Source organism: Bidens hawaiensis, unplaced genomic scaffold (genome assembly GCF_021521415.1).
Source record: "Bidens hawaiensis isolate Kalapana, Puna unplaced genomic scaffold, B.hawaiensis_p1.1 tig00047466_1, whole genome shotgun sequence".
NCBI classification, from domain to species: domain Eukaryota; kingdom Viridiplantae; phylum Streptophyta; class Magnoliopsida; order Asterales; family Asteraceae; genus Bidens; species Bidens hawaiensis.
In genome coordinates, this window is record NW_027498479.1 from 32,548 (window position 1) to 55,125 (window position 22,578).

Genomic DNA, 22,578 nt, shown 5'->3' on the forward strand with positions numbered 1-22,578 from the left:
ATTACCCTGAGATCAACAGCTACTGCCCAAATCAACAACTTAAAACTGTGAATGAAAGTCCAAACCTTTTCTTGATATATTTATATTTTCTAGTATATTTAAGTAAATTTTACCCTTTTCAAAACAATGATTAATTCAGTAATTGTTTTTTTACAATATTTCAAGTGTTATTTTTTTGGTATTCAAATATCCTTCAATAAATTTATATTCATTACGTTTACGTCTTTTAGCAAGGACATTTAGGTTGGCTTCTTTTAAATAACAAATGTAATATTATCATATACTAGTTTATCTTAAATATATAAACAAACCTTCTTACAATCTCTTATGTCAAAAGATTGCTTTATTTGTAAATGAAGATTTTTTATACTTTTGACCCGACTTCACGGGTATGAGTCTCACCAAACTCATATAGCCCTTAAACGAGTCATAACATCTCATTGAATTAACAATTAATCGCATGAAAATTTGATATGAAATCCTATAAAATATGGATATACTAAAATTTAATACACGATATTTTATAAAAAAGATATTATTTATAATCAATAAACAATTTTATAGTAAAAAAATAAGCGGGTAATGAGTCTCACCAAATTCAGATAGCTTTTAAACCGGGTTATAACATATAATTTATTTGTGAAACTATTTCATCATAAAACCGTAAGTATATTAGTAACTTCTTTATAATAAATAAAACTAAAATTCAAAAAAATATATAAATATTATAAACGAATAATATAAAACAAACCCGTAACACGGGGATAAAAACTAGTGTTATATAAGAGTGACAAATCAAACTTACTCATTTAATTAAAAGTGCAACGGGATGAACGGAATTTTCGAAAGTACAAACCTATTTTTTTTATGAATAAGGGCCTCAAATCTTTTATTTGCTTTAGGCCACCAAAATGGTTGGGCCGCCTCTGTGTGTGTGTTGGATGGGTGCGGTGTGTGATGCATGCGCTTGTCGTGTTTGTGTATGGTGTGTGTGGTGATAAGTGTACGTGTGTTAGCATGTGTAAATGCATGTGTATACTGTGTGCATGGTTTTGTTCAAAAGGTGTGAAACAAACTTATTAAATTCTTAAAATCATAAAATAAACTATTTTATCACTATTTAATTTGATCATATGGGTAAAAACCCAAAACACACAAGTAAACACGCACCTAGACACAATCATCATGCACACAATCACCATCATGGCAAAGTAAATATTTTAAACGCTTCCGTCGCCGGAGCAGAAGGTACCAACGAATAAAACAACTAAACTAAGTTTTGTAAATTTAATTCAAGCTATAAATAAAATGTAGGTGTTAGTACAACTTAACGTGGTTCGACTTTGCGTGCTTACTTATTGACAACTAAGGTGCGATTTCTGTTTTTGTTACTCCTAGTATTAATTATAGTCCGTTACTTTGTTGTACGGTTTCTGGTTTCTTTCACTCGTAGTATTAATTATATTCCGTTACTTTGTAGTACGGATTTTCGTTACGCGTCAGTTATATTTTGAGTTTAGCTATTTATATAATATGTTTTCGTAGCATGCAATACATTATTTATTTTGTACTCTTTATTGCATGTTCTGGTTTTAAATATGTTTCGTTATATGAAATTAGCTTTTGTACTCTGTCACCCGAGCATGTCTGAAATGTCGTATGGGCGTCAACGGCATGCACTTATCGTGACAGTGCGTAATAAAAGTTCACGGCGTCTCTAGCTTGTGCTTTCGTAGCACTTTGGCCCCTAGAGGCGGATAGATCGATCTTAGCTCTGAGTTTGCGTTTGTTGTGTGGAGATGGAATAATGGGTGTACGCCACACTCACCGTCTCATAGGTGCATGGACTAGCTAGCCGTGTACCAGTCTGTTCTGTTTTGGCTCGTGGGTGTTTCCGTTTCACGTGACTTTGAGTTTTTGATATGTGTAGTCACGTGGTTTGATGTGTGCATATGTTATGATATGTTTCTGATATGTTTCCGTATGCGTTTGATTATGTTCTGGCCAAGTGTCGGATCATACCTCCGAATTTTATTAAGTATATGTTTCGGTAAAAGGGTTGGTTTCGAGTTTAAATTGAAGTCCGTATATTTATTTTCTTACGTCTGTCCTTACCTATACTATTGTTCTTTCCGTTACTGGGCAATTTTTGGCTCATCCGTATTTTCTTGTTTTGTTTTTCTTATTTTGTTTTCAGGTAATCCGGGACTCGGGGAAATTAGTGATGAGAGAGAATAATTAAGTTCAAGTTTTTTAAAGAGTATTCATTTTCGGTTATTTGAGTAAATATACTTTGACTAGGCTTATTCGAATTTTGTTATGATATCTGTAATAGTGACACGTCAGCCCGTTTCGGGTTGGGGTGTTACATTATAAGTCTTATTAATATGTTTTGATTTATTACAAATTATTAAATAGATATGGGCTACCTTGACCCATTTAAATTGCAAGTTGATTCTTTTGACTATACATAGTGTGTACGGGTTGTTTTAACCCGTTACAATTTGAAGTTACCCTACCAAATGTTTAAATGAGAATGACTCGTGTATGGAATATAAATAATACTACCATTGTGTAGTACAATTTGATTTGGGTTTCGGCCCCTCTTGTTGATTATAATAAAGTAGCAAGATTAGATGACGTTTTGACCCGTCGGTGAATATAAAGTTTGTAGCATAATTTAATTAGAGAAATAATTTATTAAGTTGTTGTAAATAATAAGTTGATAAGTTGTAACCGTTTCTAAGTTGAAATTTAGTTGAGACGTGAAATCACATTAAGATTAATTTCAGTGGGCTTTAATTATGTTGATGGGTTATGATCATGTTGATTAGAAAAAGGTTTGAGAAACTTGGGCGAGTTATACATGATAAATTGAATATTTGGAGTTGCATACCAGTAGCCAGCGTAGATACGTTGGACCTGGTTTGGATTCAAAGTTTTGACTAATTATGTTACTCTGGGTTTAATGTCATATTAGTATATAATATTTATATATTGGTAATAACTAATATGTGGTGTTGGATTGCTTTAGGTGAAGCCCATAAATGAAACCGGAAAGTCGAAGGTCAAGTGCTCGGACTTGAACACCAATACACATCTAAAGTGCAAATTGCTAATTTTGATAACGAGTTATGAACAAGTTTTAAAATATATGTTGTCTTTGATTTAATATGGTCCCTATGTACTTGGAAACAAAAGAGACTTTGCGACCGTATTTTCCGCAATAAAATATTGTAATAAAGTTGTATCTAATTCCGGTGTTTCATATATACAAGTTTTTTAAACCGTTATTAGTGAATTATGCTGAAAATGGTTGATAAGAAACACTAATAACAATCCAAAAATCTAAACAAGTCCATTAAACACTAAACAATCTAATAAAATGTTATTGGGTCTGAGACTATTAATGAGCTGAACAACTTTGTCGAGAATGGCATGTTATTTGAGCACGATGTTACTTTCTCTTGTGAAGGTCCAACTAAAGACTACGTGCAACATAATGAGCTAAGAGGTTAAAAAAAGGGAAAATTCCGAAAATAAGCGTTTATGAAAACAAATTTCAAGTTTTATGTGTTATTTGCAAGAAATTCCAGAAATATGTATTATAAATTAGTCGTGACAAGTATATTATGATAACACACGAGTTGTTTGTAGAACCAATTAAATCTTGCCACGTGTCCTTAAACTAACCATGACGAGTACATTCACAAATCAATACTCGTCACGACTAAATAAGTTTCATGCCTCGTAATTAACGCCCGCGAGTAATTCATAAGTCATTTAGTCGCGGCGACTAGTTTACCCGATTTACATTCCCTACACGAGTAGTTTATTAGTAGTTAACTTGTCGCGACTAGTTTAACCTTACAATATACTCCTCGCGACTAAAAGACTTACGAATTACTCGTGGGCATTAATTACAAGACCTGAAACTTATTTATCCGTGACGAGTAATGATTAGTGAACGTACTCATTACGGTTAGTTTAAAGACACGTGACAAGTTTTTATTGGTTTTACAAGCTACTCGTCACGACTAGTTTATAATACCTATTTATTTTTTTGCAAATGACACCTAAAACTTGAAATCTGGTTTCATAAACGCTTATTTTCGGAATTTTCTCGAAAAATGAATAAGAAATTATAGTACATGCAAGTTATTATGAGATTTATGCGCTTAAGTTATATGAAACATCTTAAATATATATAAACGAAACATTTAAAAGCTCTCTGGTTGCTTCTTATATTCACTCAAGTCACCTTATTACTTTATTTGTAAATGGAGGGGTCTCATGCATTTGACCCGAGTTCACGGGGTATGGGTCTTACCAAACCTAGATAGCCCTCAAATGGATTATAACATCTCATTAAATTAAAATTTAATCTCAGCAGATATTTGATATTAAAATCCTATAAAATAAGGATATATTTAAAAATAATATACGATTTTTATTTAAAAAAAGATATTGTTTATAATTAAGAAAAAAAATTATAGTCTAAAAAATAAATGGGTCATGTGTCTCACCAAACCGGGATAACTTCCGAGTTATAACATCTCATTTATTTATAAAATCCTTTCATCATCAAACCATGAGTATATTATTACTTTCTTACAATAAATAAAATTAAAAACAATATATATATATATATATATATATATATATATATATATATATATATTTTAGAAACAAATAACGTAAAACAACCACTGTAATACGGGAGATAAACCTAATGCTTTATATTTGAGGAACTGAGGAAGCATATTTATAAACGTGTGGTGATGCCAAATGCATGGATAAACAGGGGCAAGGCTTCCTTTAGGAGATTTTTTTTCCCTTTCTTGTAATGTTTTAGAATTACTTTTAAGTAACTGCACAAGAAATGAATCAAGATTAATGAATAGTAGAATTCGATTGTTACTTCTAGAGTTTCTTTTAAAGAGAGAAAAGAAAAGAAAAGAAATGAAAGAAAAGTAGGAAAAAAAGAAAAGGAAATGATGTAATTTTATTGTTTGTTCCCCAATGTAATAAATTAAATGGAAATGAAAGGAAAGTTTACATTTTATGTGTTCCTCAGTTGGGAAGAAAAGAAAATTATAATTTACTATTATACCCTTTTTTTACTTCTAACTGTCCATTACTCGTTTCTCTAAATCATCTTTACCTTTGTTGTAACATTTCGATTTTTCGCATTTTATTTTAATAAATTGTATTTGCATTCGAATCCATATCCGTATTTATAAACCCGACTAAGCGATTTTAGCATTTCATTTGGTTAATAAATAGTTATATCGTATTGATCGATAAGCGTGAAGTTCGTTAGTTTGTCTTCTAGAGGATCGTTAATAAACCGTAAGGATTGGAATGGTCATTTATGTTAAGAGTTCATATATTCCATTCAAGTTTTAAACTATTAATAAAGGTCTAGGGTCCTTTAGGTAAATTCGCTAATATATATATAAACCTAAACCAAACCCTAGCCTTTCTCTTATTTTACGGTGCCGTTTTCCGGTCCCGGAATTGGCTCCGGCGAGTCCCAAAGCACCACCACCGACCTCCGACACCACCACTCTCCTTCTCCGGTATCCCCATCACCTCCGGCACCCTCTCATTTCCTTTCCCTCGTTTTTCCGGCAACAGTTTCGGTGGCTGCAGGCTACAGCGCTGGTTCAGGGCGGTAACTCTCAGCGACGCGGTCGCGTGGATATATTATTTGCTTGATTTCGAGTTCGTATGACCAAGTTATGAGCAAAACAAGAAAGGGTTTGTATTCCGGCTGTCGGGTCAGTTTTCCTGCTGACTGTTTGGTTTTCCGGCGACGGTGAAGGTGTTTTCCAGTGACGAAAACAGGTACAGATAGTGGAGTTCAATGAGACGGTCGCGTGGATATCTTATTTGCCTAAATCAGAGTTCGTTTGTTATGGTTTCGAGCTATTCGACTATTTCTTTTTGTAAGTATTATAAAGGTTATAAAAATTAATATTAAATATAAATAAACTTTTTCGTATTAAAACCGAACACCGTTATAACCTGTTTTCTCGGCTCGACTCGTTAAACTAATTTAATCTATATATATATATATGTATGTATGTATATATCGTAAATATATAAATAACGAACATAACTTATTTAAACACCCGACACCATCTTTTGGGTAAATTCGTTTACATAAAAGATGTACATTTTTCACATGATAAACGTAAGCCTTAAATCAAAATCTGTTAATTTGGAGCTTTCGGTGGTCAAATCGATCCCGGCCCGTTAAGGGGCATTTTAGTCAATTTTGGAATAATTCGAATACTATATCTTCTGGTTAGAACTAGCTTTCGGACCAGAAGACTTTTATGTTCGTCATAATATCATGAGTGTAGTGGTTAGAACCCGACTCCAGACTCGCAGTTCGGATTCTGAACAGTACCAGCTCGCTTAAATATTGTTTATTTCATAACTCAAGTTCTAGACATCTGTTAGACCTGTTTCCAACGGATACGTTCTCGTTTTTATTTGTATATTATTCCCTCAAAGTTTCAGGTTTATTTATTTTCTGACCAGTCAGCTCGCTTAACCACATCCTTAAATTTCTCGTTAACTTTATTATTTCAAGGTGAGTACTTTCATACCCCTTTTTCCATCTTCCGTTTTGGGGTGACATTTCATACTTATCAAACTAAATGCTTTATTACTTGAACCTTAAACCCACAAACATGATTGTATACTTTACTTGAATAAATGCTTGATTTGGTGTTCTATGCTTACATGATTATGTGCTTATGTGTTTATCGCTTTTGGATGGTGGAACTATTAATCCTAGACCATTTGGCAACCCCTCTTGGCAAGGTGTCGTTAACGTAATGCAATTAACGATAACTATTAAATCCTAAACTATTTGGCATCCCCTTATAGTTGGGTGTCGCTAACTTGTTTAGCGATAACTATGTTTACAGCTTTTGGATGGTGGAACTATAAATCCTATACCATTTGGCAACCCCTCATGGCAAGGTGTCGTTAACGTAATGCAATTAACGATAACTATAAAATCCTAAACTATTTGGCATCCCCATATAGTTGGGTGTCGCTAACTTGTTTAGCGATAACTATTTTATCCAAGTTTATAGCTTTTATTTATTGTTTTGTATACAAGTTTTGTGGCTTTTTATTACTATATATTTATATGCTCAAACTTATGAATTGCTCACCAACCTTTGTGTTGACAAACTTTATTTTATGAAATGTTACAGGTTTGACTTTTGTTGACTCGAGGACTTGACGAAAACGTTACCAAGACTATTAGGTTATTAGTAAAAACGAACAATATAATTGCTACTTGTATTCAGTTTGTTTGTGTGAACGGGATGTGTTGTTTATTGATTTGTTGAAATAAAATGAGTTGAATAAATATTGTCACTTTAAATAGTGTCTTGTGTATTTGGGCAATCGGTTGCACCCCGGCATGTTCCGCCGCCTTTGGTCGGGGTGTGACATTTGTGGTCTCAAACGAGTCTCCATATTTTAACATGCTAACCTCATTCTTCCTTCCTTAAACAATTAAACTCATATATCATAATAGTAATAATTACCTTAGAGACATAAACATTTGCATTCGGTTAACTATCATATCCCCAGTTTGACCGTTGAATCAAGAGCCTCTATTGCATCTTCTACACTAACCTCGCACATAAATTTCCTCATGAATATGAGAATATCTCATGTATATAAGCCATATCATCAAGACAAGTCTACCTTCATCGTAAGTTATTTATAATATAAAGAAATTTATAAAAATTTAATAAATATGTAGCCTAGATAATTTAGCCCAAACGTAAACATAACTAATTAGTTATTAAGTAGACCGACCCATACACACTCCTAATTATTGCCAAATAATTTAGCCCAAAAAGTAGGGGTGGGCAATAATTTAGCCCAAAAAAGTAGCAAAGGGACCGACTTTATCTCTAAGATTTAGTTATTTTAGAAAACATATCTTTTATTAATTATTCATATTTCAAAATATCTTGGAGATAAAGTTTAGTTAGTAATTTAGAAAAAAACATATCATAATCCGAATTTCAAACCAAAATATGTCATTTTTTTCAAAATCTATTTGAACACCAAGAACATCATCGAAAAATTTAACCATAAAATAACCTTAATATTCTGAAATCAAAAACTTTAATCATGTTTTTTAAGAGATTTTGAAAAACATATGGATTTAACGAGTTTAATAATTTTAAACAATTTATCAAAAAACAAAAAAAAAACCCTTAAATTAGGGTTTATCAAGTTTTAGTTCAAGTATTCTGATTTAGATCATGATTTATGGAAAATATGAAGAACTAATTAATCAACATCTCTCTGATACCACATGTTGATCAGTTTTTCATGTTTATAATGGAAAAACATTATTATATATTTATTCTTACACAAAGTTGATAAGTTAATCGAGTAGTAATTGTTAAGAGATCTAGAAGGAAAAATTCATATATAGACCGACGCTATGGTGTTGTGAGACAGAACTCCCACTTGGCCATTAAAGATATTCCATCATGTGTGGGTGGACTCGTAAATATACGATTGTCTTTCGACCTCCTAAAATTACCTAAACTCGACGATAGAGCTAGCCACCATCTTTATTTGTGTTCATCCAATATATTTAAATAATGTTTTATATATATAAACTGTATGCATGGTTTTCTACTGTGTAATTCATCGTTTAATTTTGTTTTAATTATAAGTTACAAGTTTACTACCCTATTAATTATGTAGCAATTTCTTTTGTTTTATAATTTATTTTTTATGGCATAATGTTTGGTATCAAGTCACTACTAGAGAAAGCCCTAATTTAACCAATAAAACGATTAATGGGGACAAATCCATTTGAGCAACACATTGTGTGGCTGGATTAAAGACATACCATATATTGTTAATTAAGACGGAATAAAAAAGAAAAACAACAACAAAGAATATTTGAAGTTATGTTTTTTTAAACCCTCGCTAATCCATTTATAAAAAAGAACTAAAAATGGCAATCTTTTAAAAGTATAACAATCTGCAATCCAGAAGTAATAACTGGAGATGAAAAGCTCAAATAAAGTTGAACAAAAAGCATTAAAAAAGTGTTGTGTGGGATTCAAAGAAACCAAAGGCATATCACCTTTTAGATTTTTGGACACGGATGTTAGAAATAATCAAGGTATGTCGAATTATTTGAGAATAAATGTCTACATGGTTAAACAAGTTCTAATCTAGATGTCTCTAATGTTCCACAAAATACCCTCACTCCTAAAATTGGATCAAGTAATAAGGGACAACTTTCCGAAACCTCCGGTGCACCTCGACGGAGTGTGAGAGGAAAAGATAAATATCTATGTCCAAATTCTATGAACTCTTAAGCCATTGCATTTCTAGTTGAAGGTCATAGGTAAGTGTTGAAGAAATACCTATATATTCTTCTCTATGTAGAAGATGCACCAAGACTTATCAAAAAGCTATAACTTTAAAAGATCATGTTTTATGGAAGGAGACAACTAATGATGAAATGGATTCCCTTAATTACTCTAGTAATAGAAGGAAAATTTCCGATTTACCTCAAGATTCCAAAGCAATTCGGTGCATATGGGTATTTAGGGTTAGATAAATACAATTTGATCTATTCAAACTTTGAAAGCCATGGGTCTTAATTTAAGATAACATGTGCATTATTTTAACACATGTGTGCTAGTAGCTATAATAACTTTAGCTTTTGTTTATAATTGACCTATACATCAAATGGATGTGAAAACAATCTTTTTTATTTGGAGAGTAAAGGCACATATGACTAGATGAGGAAGTTTATATGAGAGATTCGTATTACCTAGGAACGACAATAAGGTATGTAAGCTTAATGAATCGTTATCGTTGTTTATTTGAATTTACATGCATACACTATTACACTCTAGTTAGAAGATGGAGATCTTGAATCCTGGACCATTGTTGGAAATCATAGTGATTTAAAAATTGATAAAATGATGGAGATATTCAATAAAGATGGTTCAAATTCAGATAACAAACAATTCTTGAGTCTCAGTCAGATAATTTATGAGAATTCTCCACTTCTTGACTTATCTCCCTCTATTCTATCATTCGTACACCCACACACAAACAAAATATATATATATATATATATATATTTAATTCGGACTAAAGAATGAAGATTAGATTTAAGAGAAAATATAATTTGTGATCCTATGTAGCGGGAGACCAATGGACCCCTAATTCTTAAAACGAACGTTTTGAGCCACTACATTTTTCGACGGGCGCAGTATGGCCCCTGCCGTTAGTCAACCATCCTTTTACCCGTTAGAAAATATTGAAATTACCTTTTTACCCCTTAGTCTTTAATTTAGTTCAAAAATAATGATCCAAAATAGCTGGGATTCTAACCCTAGTCCTCCGGTTCACTAACCCATAGAACCAACAATGTGAACTAAGCTGATCTTTAGTATTATTACATAATATAATACCACATTCAACACTTCTTCTTCCCCAATTTCAATTAGGGTTTCCTATTCTTCTTCGACAATTTAGTAAATTTTCTCAATACATAATATACTACCATATCTACTAATCAAAACATATTTTGGTTCATAAACAAAGATCAAATCTTCCAACATATATATTTCATATATAAGTTCCGGCACCACCTGCAGACCATCACTCATCTCACCGTCACTGTCGTCTCTGGCACCACCTTCAACTTTCCGTCGTCACCGTCATCGTCTCCGGCGCCGCTGCCTCTGTCATATCCGGCCACCAAGAACCAGCTCGTTGTTGCCTCTTTTGCAAACTGGAGGAAACCGACACATGGGTTTTGTTCCTCTAGAAAAGTCACTTAAGATCCATGTATAATTTGTTAAATTTGGTGGTGATTTGTGAGAAATATGTTAGAGGGAAGATGGTGTTCTTCGGGTCGCCGGAAAAACGAGTGCCGATGCCGGTGCCGGAAAACGAGTGCCGGGGTTTGAAGATGAAGATGATGATGATTATGTTGTTGTTAGTATTATTTATTATTGTTATTGTTGTTATTGTTGTTATTATTATTATTAAGAGATTACCATAATGCCCTTGCCATCTAACACTCAACAAACAGTCAACGTTTGGTCAACTAGTGGCAGTGCCTCATATTGGCAATCGAAAAATGGCAGGGGCCGGGGGCGAAAACACACATTTTAAGAATTAGAAGTCCATTGGTCTCCTCACAAAGACGCAAATCATATTTTTCTCTAAATCTAATAACTAACTTCAATGTGTGTATTGATCCCTCATTTAGAGCACTAGCCATAAAATCTTTAAGCTTTTGTTTATATAAGTTTCATTCTAAAGGTTCAACTTTTATAGTAAATATGCTATTTTTAAAATTTACAACTCTATAAAATAGTAACCAAGTTTTAAAATTGTTCTAATTAGGTCACTTATAAAATAGGGTTAGATAATTTGATCTATTCAAACTTTGAAAGCCATGGGTCTTAATCCAACATAATAGGTATATTATTTTAATACAGACGTGATAGTAGCTATAATAACTTTAGCTTTTGTTTATAATTTAGCTATACGTCAAATGGATGTGAAAACAACCTTTTCTATTTGGAGAGTGGAGACACGGATGAGTAGATGAGGAAGTTTATATGAGAGATTCATACTACCCATGATTGACAATAAGGTATGTAAGCTTAATGAATCGTTATTGTTTTTTATTTGAATTTACATGCATACACTCTAATTAGAAGATGGAGATCTTGAACCCGGGACCACTGTTGAAAATCATAGTGATTTAGATAAAAAGTGATAGATGATGGACATATTCCATAAAGATGGTTCAATCTCTAATAACAAACGATTCTTGAGTCTCAGTCAAATAATTTATGAGAATTCTCTACTTCTTGACTTATTTCCCTCTAATCTATCATTCGTACACCCATACAGAAACAATATGTATTTTTATTTTTATAATCCAGACTAAAGAATATTGATTAGATCTAAGAGAAAAATATGATTTGTGTTCTTATGAAATATGTGCAGGAGACCAATGGACTCCTAATTCTTAAAATGCGTGTTTTGAGCCACTACAATTTTCCGACGGGCTCAGTATGGTCCATGCCATTAGTCAACCATACTTTGACCCGTTAAAAAATGTTGAATTCACCTTTTTACCCATAAACCTTTAATTCAGTTTAGTATTAACCATCCAAAATAGCTGGGATTGGAACCTTAGACCTCCGTTTAACTAACCCATAGAGCCAACAATGTGAACTAAGCTGATCTTTAGTATTATTACATAATATGAAATATATAATACCACCTTTAACACTTCTTCTTCCCCAATTTTCCATTAGCGTTTCCTATTCTTCTTCAATACTTCAATAAATTTTCTCAATACCTAATGTACTACCGTATCTACCAATTTTCAGTTAGTTCCCACGACGTTGCCTCTGTCATATTCGGCTGCCAAGCACCACCTCGTTGTGGCCTCTGTTGCAAACTGGAGGAAACCGGCGCATGGGTTTTGTTCCTCTCGAAAAATCACTCAGTATCCATGTATAATTTGTTAAATTTTGTGTAATTTGTTAAATTTGGTGGTGATTTGAGAGAAATATGTCAGAGAGAAGATGGTGTGCTTCTGTTCGCCGGAAAAAACGAGTGCCGACACTGGAAAAACGAGCGTCGACGATTGAAGATGATGATAATTGTGTCGTCAGTATTATTTATTATTGTTATTGTTGTTGTTGTTGTTATTATTATTATTATTAGATTACCATAATGCCCTTGCAATCTAACACTCAACAAACGGTCAACGTTTAGTCAGCTAACGGCGGTGGCTCATATCGGCAATCGGAAAACGACCGAGGTAAAAATGCGCATTATAAGAATTAGGGGTCCTTTGGTCTCCTCACATAGACGCAAATTATAATTTTCTCTAGATCTAATAACTAATTTTAATATGTGTATTAATGATCCCTCTATTTAGAGTACTAACCATAAAATTTTAAAGCTTTTGTTTATATAAGTTTCACTCTAAAGGTTCAACATTTACCATAAGTAGGGTATTTTTAAAAGGGGTAACTATATACAATAGTAAGCAAGTTTTAAAATTGTTTCAATCAGGTTGTTTATAAAATATTTTGTTTCAATCAGGTCACAAAAATTTCATTTATGTTTCAATTCTCGATATTTTACCTAGATAGCAGGTTATGTAGATTTTTTTTCTAAATAGTTTGACATTGAAAAATATTTAGATAATTTAGATAAAATCAGTTATGTTATTAATAAGGAAACTTTCAGTTATTCTTTTATTCTTTCTAAAGTTACAAATCACTGAGCTAAAGTTAATATTTTGATAATTTTTATATGTTTATTAAAATGTAGAGTAAAGTGTCAAAATCGTCCCTAAGGTTTGACCAATTATACGATTTCGATCCAAAAAGTTTTATTTTTACAACTGAATCATTGAAGTTTCTCATTTTTTACTAAGTACATCTAAATCATTAACTCTGTTAGTTTTTTAACATTCAAATAGGGGCAAAAAAAATATTTTAATAGTTTACTCTTTTCTAGTAAAAAAATTAACAGAATTCATAAAATGCTCTGTAAATCTATCCCTCTCTCTCTCTTACATCCCATCTTCACTCACCAATCGTCTTGATTTTCGGTCCGGTGTTTATCAACTCTTCCCCATAGTGGTGTAGCTACACCATATTCTTCGGTGTCATATTTGGGTAATTGGATGTTTCGGTTTGGAATGGTGCATAAGGATTTGTCATCAAGGTATGAAATTGCCAATCATTGGTCCACCATTCTTCCATTTGAGCTTGGCTAATGATGTCATCAGGGGGAGTATATTTTCTTGGGTTTGATATGGTATGGTTGGGTTGATTGAGGTTTTCGCGCCTATATCATTTATTATTGGTTCAAAAATTTCACATTCATCTAGGCATCTACGGTTCTACCTAGTCTTTCCCGCATTGGTAGTTGTGAAGGGATTTGTTATTGAGAGGATTGTGGTTCAGTTGGTGGTTGTGGGGGTGTTGTGTCTATCGTTCTTTTTTCCTTCTTTATTTCCTCAATCCTCTTTGCCAATCCTTAAGTCGTCTTATTCTTTTTGCTTTTTGGTTTCTGTGAGGTTGTGCTTGGAATACTATAGGCTCTGGGTATTCTATATTTTGTTCACTAGGGTTTCCCACTTCCATATCCGTAGTGTTAGCGGATATGTATTCGATAGCTTCAATGAGATCGCTCATGTTGTTAATCAAAAACAATAAAACAACGAACTCCAGAAGAAAAATCATATTTATTTATATTCACATGTGGTTAGAATCTTATCCACATAGTTAACATATAAGTTAATGCATTTATTTCTTAGCTCTTAATTTTAAGATTTGGTATTATTAAAATACTCATATTGCTTAATTCAGTGGCTCTAATACCACTTCAGCTGTCACAACCCCCGATCCCATTACCCCGGGAGGGGAGCCATGAACATTGAGTGGTGGTATATGTGTTTATTAAAATAAATTTACAGCGGAATAATTCATCATGACCGTAGTTAGTAAAAATAATCAGAGTTATAAAAACACCACGATTTTTATTTCATAAACTGGGAATAAAACCCAATTTTATACAAACATAAGTTTTACAGGGATGGATCCTAATTTACAAAACACGTTTCTTTATTCTGTTGACAACCCACTTATTTAAGCTGGTAGCCCGCATGCATAATTCCTTTGTCTCTAACAAGTCATCTTAAACATGTTTAAAAATATTTGATCAGCAGAAAATACTGGTGAGAGCATTCACATGTAAATGACACATTTTACAGTTACAACATTAAGATGTTTTTATATATGTCTGCTTACATATTATCGAAAGGTACTTGTCACTCGACCGTATCTATGACTGTGGTCATATTACTTATTGGCTAACACTTGTCCAATAAATAACATGTAATAGCACAGTAGGCAAGCATTGTATACAAAATCCCACAATACCGATAGTAACCATCCCGTAAGTCTACATAGACTTAATCAGTGTAATGTACTTTAAAACATTTTGAAAATACTTTGAAAGAATTTAGATTATCCGTCATGAGTTTAATAGGTTTAAAAATCAACATTACAGTATAAGAAAACCAATTGTCTCACGAAAATGTGAGTTGTACAAAGATTCAAATGTCTTACTTTGTAAGTTTATAATAAACGAGCGCTTCCTGATATTAAATACCTAGGTTAAAGACAATGTAGCATATTTAAATTAGTTAAACCTGATAATTATAACGATAATCACGAGATTAGAAACTTTACACGATGACACAATGTCTTATCTTGTATAGGCAGAGCTTTCGGATTCGTGTATAAAAAGTTTTTATCGATTAGAGAGGGTATCTTTACGACTACTCGGGGGTATTATACCAACCTCTAAAGATAAGAAAATGTGAGAGAGCAAGAAACTTGTGATAAGAGAATGAAGTCTGGATCCCAACCTATTTATAGTTGAAACTGGGTCAGTTCGCGTGTAGCGCGAACCAACACCATCAACAGCTTCGTGTAGCGCGAAGAAACCATAGGGTTGTCGAGTTAGCCCTAGCTAGGCCATGTGGTACACCACGTGACAGGTACCCAGTCACCGTTGCGTGACTACCATGTCACGTGAAGGATTACTTCGCGTAGCGCGAAAGAAAAAAGAGTTTCTGGATACTTATAAGACTTCGTGTAACATCCCGAAATTTCCAAAATGATATTAATTATATTACTTAATAATAGAGGGAAAGTTTACTCGGGTTATCGGGAAATAAATAAATAGAGTAGGAGTTGGTATGGGTCGGGCTAGTGTTGGGTAATGGATATGGGTTATGGACTTGGGTTATGAAAGAAGGAAGGAGAGTCCATGGGCTTAAGCCCATGATCCCTAAATATAAATACCATTAACCACCATTTAATCCTCATTCACACATATTCCATACACACACGACTCGAACCAAGATCCGAAGGCGAAAACCGGAGCTTGTTGGTGCTGGAACGTTGTGACGGACCAAAACAACATCAAGGCTTAACCGTGTTCGTAGTTCGACTCGTTCAAGGTACGTTTATAGTTAGAAATCGTTTGTGTAGGTTCGGGTTGATTTGAGAAATGATAGATCTGAGTTTGTATGGTAAAAACGAATCCAACAAAGCTAATCTTACTGAAAATGGTTAAGATTTGATGGGTTAATCGATTGATAAAAGAACCCGTAACCTAGATGCCTAAATCGCACCCTTTAAACATCGATGTTAGGTCGATTTAGTGGTTGGGGTTTGTAGGCGCTGGTCAGACGATCCCGTGGGTACTCAAATCGAGTTATTTGGTTAAGAAACAAAGGTGATTAAGGGATTTAAGAACGAACAGTAGCTGCAGACGACAACTTCGCCTGCAAGCTAAGTTCGCCTGATGAACTTCGCCTGCAAAGCTAAGTTCGCCTGATGACAACTTCGCCTAAAGCCAAGTTCGCCTGATGGCAACTTCGCCTAAAGTTAAGTTCGCCTGATGACAACTTCGCCTAAAGCCAAGTTCGCCTGATGACAACTTCGCCTAAAGCCAAGTTCGCCTGATGACAACTTCGCCTAAAGCTAAGTTCGCCTAAGGTTTAACTTCGCCTAAAGCTAAGTTCGCCTAAGGTTTAACTTCGCCTAAAGTCGAGCTCGATTAGAAAATAAATTATAAACGATAAGTAAAAGTAAGCTAATACTAGGCCGCCAGATTAGATCAGGCGAGTATTGATACGTGTAACTTATACAGTCAGCCGAGCACAGTTAAAGAAGGGATTTACAACTATCAGAGGAAGAAGCAGAGTTCAGGTGAGTTTCTAGCCCCATTTCCTTGTTATGTTTTCGGGGCTGTGTGCATACTCGATGTGAAGTGTGAATACACTTACCTTAAGTGGTAAGTGTATGCTATAGATGTTATACGAGGTAGCTATTATATAATACTTGTTGGTGCGTGAACGATCTTCGGATATTGCACGCATCGCCAAGGATAGTAAATTCCAAGTGGTTGATAGTGTGTATGAATGTTATGATGTGACTTGTTTATTACGTAAATAATGTGCTGATAGGAAGTGGGTTATAGACAAGTAGAAGTATAGTGTGATAGAAGTGGATAGGGGTCTAGTAATAGAGTTAGGGGCATAACGTGAGCACGTGGTAGAGTGAGTCTATGCGTGTCTTCGTTATTAAAGTGGCATAAAGTGGCACAAGTGGCATAAAGTGGCACAAGTGGCATAAAGTGGCATAAGTGGCATAAGTGGCATTAATGGTTAAGCTGTAGGGGTAATTAATTGGCTAAGCTGTAGGGGTAATTAAGTGGTTGAGAAGTAGCGGGTTAGACAGTGGGTTAAGTGTCTTCGGACACGTATATGATGCATGTAGTGGTTGTATGATAAGTTGCTTGATTAACTAGAACTCACTCAGCGTAGCTGATTTTTAGTATGCACGCTGGTGAGTAGAATGAGACAGCTAGCTTGAGCGGGCACATGGTGGGCGAATAGGAGAATGGCATCTGAAGACTCAAGATGTTTTAATGTAATTGACGTTTATTTTGAATGACAAGAATGTTTAATTAAGGCAAGTTTTGGATTGCTGTAACGTTTCATAGAAGTTTTTATATTCCGCGAAAGTTTTAATGAACTCTGATATTTAGAACTGCGTTTATGAGTAAATCCGACGCTAAAGTAGGGCTACCGGGTTCGGGGCCTTACACTTCGCGAAGCGCAAAGGGATCTGAGTGCCACATTAGGCCCATCGCACTTCGCCTGAGCCCGTGCCCGTTCACGTCGGGTCCACTATGACCACCGGGTATAATTTGTCTAAGAAAGTTATTTAGCCTTCTTATAAAGAGCTTATTAGTTTTATAATCTAACGATGTGAGAAATCTCACTTTCTTATTTATACTAAGGTGGAAGGATTTCATTTTCTTGCCTCCATCAATGTGGGATGAAATTCACTTCTTTTATGTTCTTCATTTTTCTTTTTTCTTATTTTATGAGTTGTTATAAATCCGCTAAGCTGGATGGGTTGGAAGTTTTGACTGTTTGAACCAAAATTTTTATTTCTTTAAATAAATAACTAGCATTAAAGACTTTAAATAGATAATTAGAAGATTTTAGAATTTTACTACATATACATAATTGCTTACTTTTTAAAAAAATATATTAGCAGTTCAAAATATATTTATCATGGTTGAACCAGTAAACTATCAAAACCGCATCGCATAAATTTAAATTAACTGGTTGAATTGTTTATGAACACCCCTAGTTATAAGAATTCTGGATTTCGTCTCAATTACCTTTTACAACAATATAACATGTCAGCTTTCTAACACTAAAAATTAAAACATAATTGATGTATTATTTTGTTTCCTACTCATTTTCAGGGAAGTAAAATGGAGCTATATGTGAATTTCATTTATGAATTATGATGTTACACATTAGTTTCATATAACATTTCTATTATTATATTTAATGTAATTACATTTATGATAAGTTATTATACATTACTAAAGCATCGTTCTTGTTAGTTATCGTTATTTGTTTATTTATCCAATTATTTCATATGCTATCACATTACCTTCAATTTTGTTTCGATTATGACTTTTATCTAACAAACTAGAAGCTAATCAATCTACTTTCAACCGATATGTTGATTGCTTTAACATCAGTACAAGTCACCCCCGGATTTCTGTTGATTGTTTTAATGCCGATTCAAATCATCAATCTACTACCAAACAAGTGTTGTATTGTTGTTCATGGCCGTCTATGGCACTGACGAATGACCTATAATTTCACTCAGTGATAATGAGATTATTCTCATCCAAGAGAGGTTTGAGGTGTTGAGTTTTCTGAAATTCATGTAAACCATAACAAGTTTGAGTGATAAAGGCTATGATGCTGTATGATGCTGAGACTGGCCACTTATAAGCTTATCTGAGCCTATTTTTGATTCTAATTCTTAACATTTTGGGCATAAATTATTATATATTATAAATGGCAACGTTCTTAACACATAAAAACAATGTTTGTTGCAACAGTGCTTTAAAATTTGTATTAAATCGCTGTGTATATCGTACATGTTGTCTTCACTTTGGCATCCTCCACATGTGTTATAGTCAACTTGCTTTATCTATTGTGATGACACCTACCGACACTATGTATCATTCCCACCATCACATTTTTTGTTCTCTCTTATTTCATCATCCTCTTGCATGTGTTTTCCGATCAAACCGTTTTGATTTTGTGTCTACCGAGACGGTTTCTGATACGGCCATCAGTGACATGTCGTTTATGGCAGCGATGTATCGATTGTGAATTGTTATTATTTAGCTTATTTGCTCTTGACCATTTTTAGTCAAAGATGTGCTACAGTGGACTTTGTGTGTGCTGTGTACAGATGGCTTTATGTGATTCATGGATTACAGTGTGTTGTTGCTTTATTAAATGAGATATTGACTTAAAATAATATTAAGTCATTAAAGGCTACAACCAAACAGAAGCTCATGGACATCATATTGAGACAGAACACGTTGTGGCAACACATGACAATATTATAATGATATTGGTAGATCTTGTTCAACAATTTTGTAATTATTTTATTTTATTGAAAATGCCATTTTATATAATGTAAAACAAGGCTATATGGCTATATGAGTAATGACTGCTAATATCAAACTTATTCGACTATGGTTTCACAACCCCACGCAATACGGGTGGGTTCAGATACCAGTTATTTCTTAAAACGTTATATAGAAGTGTTTTATTACACCATACCCACGTACCTAGGTAGGTTAATAATATATCATCATTTTCGTTCCTTAATTTTCACAGGAAGCCCACCTCTCATCTTCGACGTTATAGTCGTGATTAAACTAGGCTCATCATCCATGACTGGAACCACCTTAAACCGTCGTAAAACGCCAGCCGCCACTTTCTTCATTTGCGAAAAGGACATATCCTTCCCCATGCAAATCCTTGGACCTGCTTGAAACACGGAGTATGTATATTGATCCCTATCCTTGAAACTCACATTCCCCGTCTTCTCATCCTTCTCAAGCCATCGCTCTGGCCGGAACTCCTTCGAATCTGGACCCCACAACTTCTCCATTCTCCCCATTGCATATGGATGGTAACCCACTGTCATACCTGTTAATTAAATAAATAACTTAAGGAAAGTTAGTTTTAAATGATCTCAACTATGCCCTGTTGGCAAATAACAATCTCAACTTAACACGTGCTAGTGATGTTCCCAACTAAAGGTGTATTTTTTTATAACAATCCACGATTATCAGAAACCCTAATAAAGTTAGTTGCATGTCGTTGGAAAAATATTATTGGCTGGAAAAATCACAATTTTCGTCGGATAACTCAATCTTTTCGACTGAAACCTCTTTGTAACCTTATATCGAACATTTATGAACATTTTTCTGGTAAAAACCCAGTTATTGAGGTTGTCGGAGCCCTAAAACCACAACCAGAGTGAATTGATGGTGATCAAATGGTGGTGAAAATTGGTTGGTGGTGAGTCAGTAGGTGGTGGTGGTGTTCAAGTTGAGTTTTCCAACGAATATGTGAGTTTTCCGGCAAAAAACGTTTTCCGGAGACCTGAAACTAGCGGCGTTAGAGTTCTGTTTTCCAACGAATACACCTTTAGTTAAGACCACCACCACTCAAGAATTAATTAGTATATCTAGTTCTTTGTAATTTATATCATCGTATTTACTAAACTTGAAGGAGTAATTTTCCAAGTTTTCTTGTTCATCTCTTAGTTGTTCTTAATACAGTTTATGTACCCCCTATAACTACCAACATAGTACTATTATATTACTAGTACTTGATAATATTAGGAATGTAAAGGAGTCGTGCCAGCGTGGCTTCGAGATTGAGCTTGAAATTAAACGAGGTAGCTCGGCTCAACTCGAGCTCGAGCTTGAATTTAAACGCGCCAAAGAGCGAGCCGAGCCACGAGCCAAGCCGGGCTTTGGCTCGGGTACAAAAGATGGCCGTACATAAGAAAGAATTATGACCAGATTTATACCTTTCTTCACGATTGTCCCATCAGGCAAAATATCGTCGGCCATCGCGGTTCTATTGACCACCGGAACCGGCGGGTAGAGCCTCATGCTTTCGCAGAGAGAAGCATGAGTATAAACCATCTCCTTAACTTCATCGTAAGATGGCGAATCCGATTTCTTATTGATTTCTTTAACAACTTCACTTTCAACCCCCGGATTCTTGGAAACTAACCAGAAAAACCAGGTCAAGGCGGCCGGAGTTGTGTCCCTACCCGCAAATATTAAGTTGATTAAAACATCCGTAACAAAGCCTTCAGTTGAGTGACCAGAGCTTATTAATCGTGCCAACAAATTATCACTAGACGGCTTTTTACTCTGGATTTTCTTAGTGAATTCACGGATTTCTGATTTGGCTTCTTTGAGTTGTTTTTCGGACCCGATGTTTAGAAACCTTTTGATTTTCCACATAGGTTTAACCGTAAAGAACCTCATGAGGGTGATACGAAGAGCGTCATCAAACGCAACTGCGAATTTTGTTGGTGGCAACGATGGAATTAAGCTAGCTGGATCATAATCAAACGCGATTTTACAAATACTGTCCACAGCAAATCTTTGAAGAATATCTTGAAGATCAAGAACAGTATCATTAGCCGCAGCAGTGGCTAACATGGGAATTAGACGTTCGTTTAGTTCGGTGTCCACGACATGTTCCACGAAATACCGAAGTGACTTTGTACTAAATACATGGCTGTATAGTTGCCTCTGGGACTTCCATTGATCCCCATCAACGTTAAAGATTCCGTCTCCGAGGAAATCGAAGAGGACGTTATGACCAGGTATGCCCTTTTGGTAGTTTGGAAAGTTGGTTTTAAGGATGTGCTCAACGACTGCAGGGTTGCCCGTGAGGACGTGGTCGTGATCGTACGGACGGCGAATGACGTTGGTTGATGTGGGGGAGTTGCGGATGAGGTCGGTCGTCCATTCGGTTCGACGATGGCGGTTAGCCTTGATTATGAAGTAATCTCCAATAATTGGATATGATTTGGGTGATGATTTCGTGTTGGATTTGGATTTGAAGAAGATGAATAGGAAAGGTAGAAGAAAACAAGAGACAAGTAGGTAGTTCAACATTTTTGTTGATATTGCGTTATGGTTTTTGGCTGTATGTATTTATAGGACTTCAAACATTATGACATTTCCATACCCTTGGCAAATTAACACCCTATTCTCAAATGAAAATTTAATATTAAACTTTTTTTTCACGAACATCGAATAAAAGCCGACTATTTAAGGTAGGAGTGTTCAAAATCAGATATCAAAGTTTAGGATATTTGGAATTCTTAAAGAAAAAAAACAATCGCACAAAACTAATTTATATTCTATAGCTTCACTGTTTCAGAAAAGTCAAAGAAATGTTTGTGTAGAGCTGTATCCATCCACACATTTGAAGCAAATAACTACCACTCATTCAAACTACTCACATTGAGGGTGTGTTTGTTCGGTCGGTCGGGTGTA

General features: G+C 34.5%; 1 protein-coding gene across 1 annotated transcript; it reads right to left on the bottom strand.

Annotated features, from left to right (window-relative positions):
- Nucleotides 1-19,799: 19,799 nt before the first annotated feature.
- Nucleotides 19,800-22,216, bottom strand: LOC143597004 (cytochrome P450 94A2-like). Its single transcript, XM_077075631.1, has 2 exons — nt 21,087-22,216; nt 19,800-20,194 (listed from the first exon to the last, which is right to left on the bottom strand). The coding sequence occupies exons 1-2, from the start codon at nt 22,192-22,194 to the stop codon at nt 19,854-19,856; spliced, it is 1,449 nt and encodes a 482-aa protein (XP_076931746.1). The 5' UTR covers nt 22,195-22,216; the 3' UTR covers nt 19,800-19,853.
- Between the last annotated feature and the right edge of the window lie 362 nt (nt 22,217-22,578).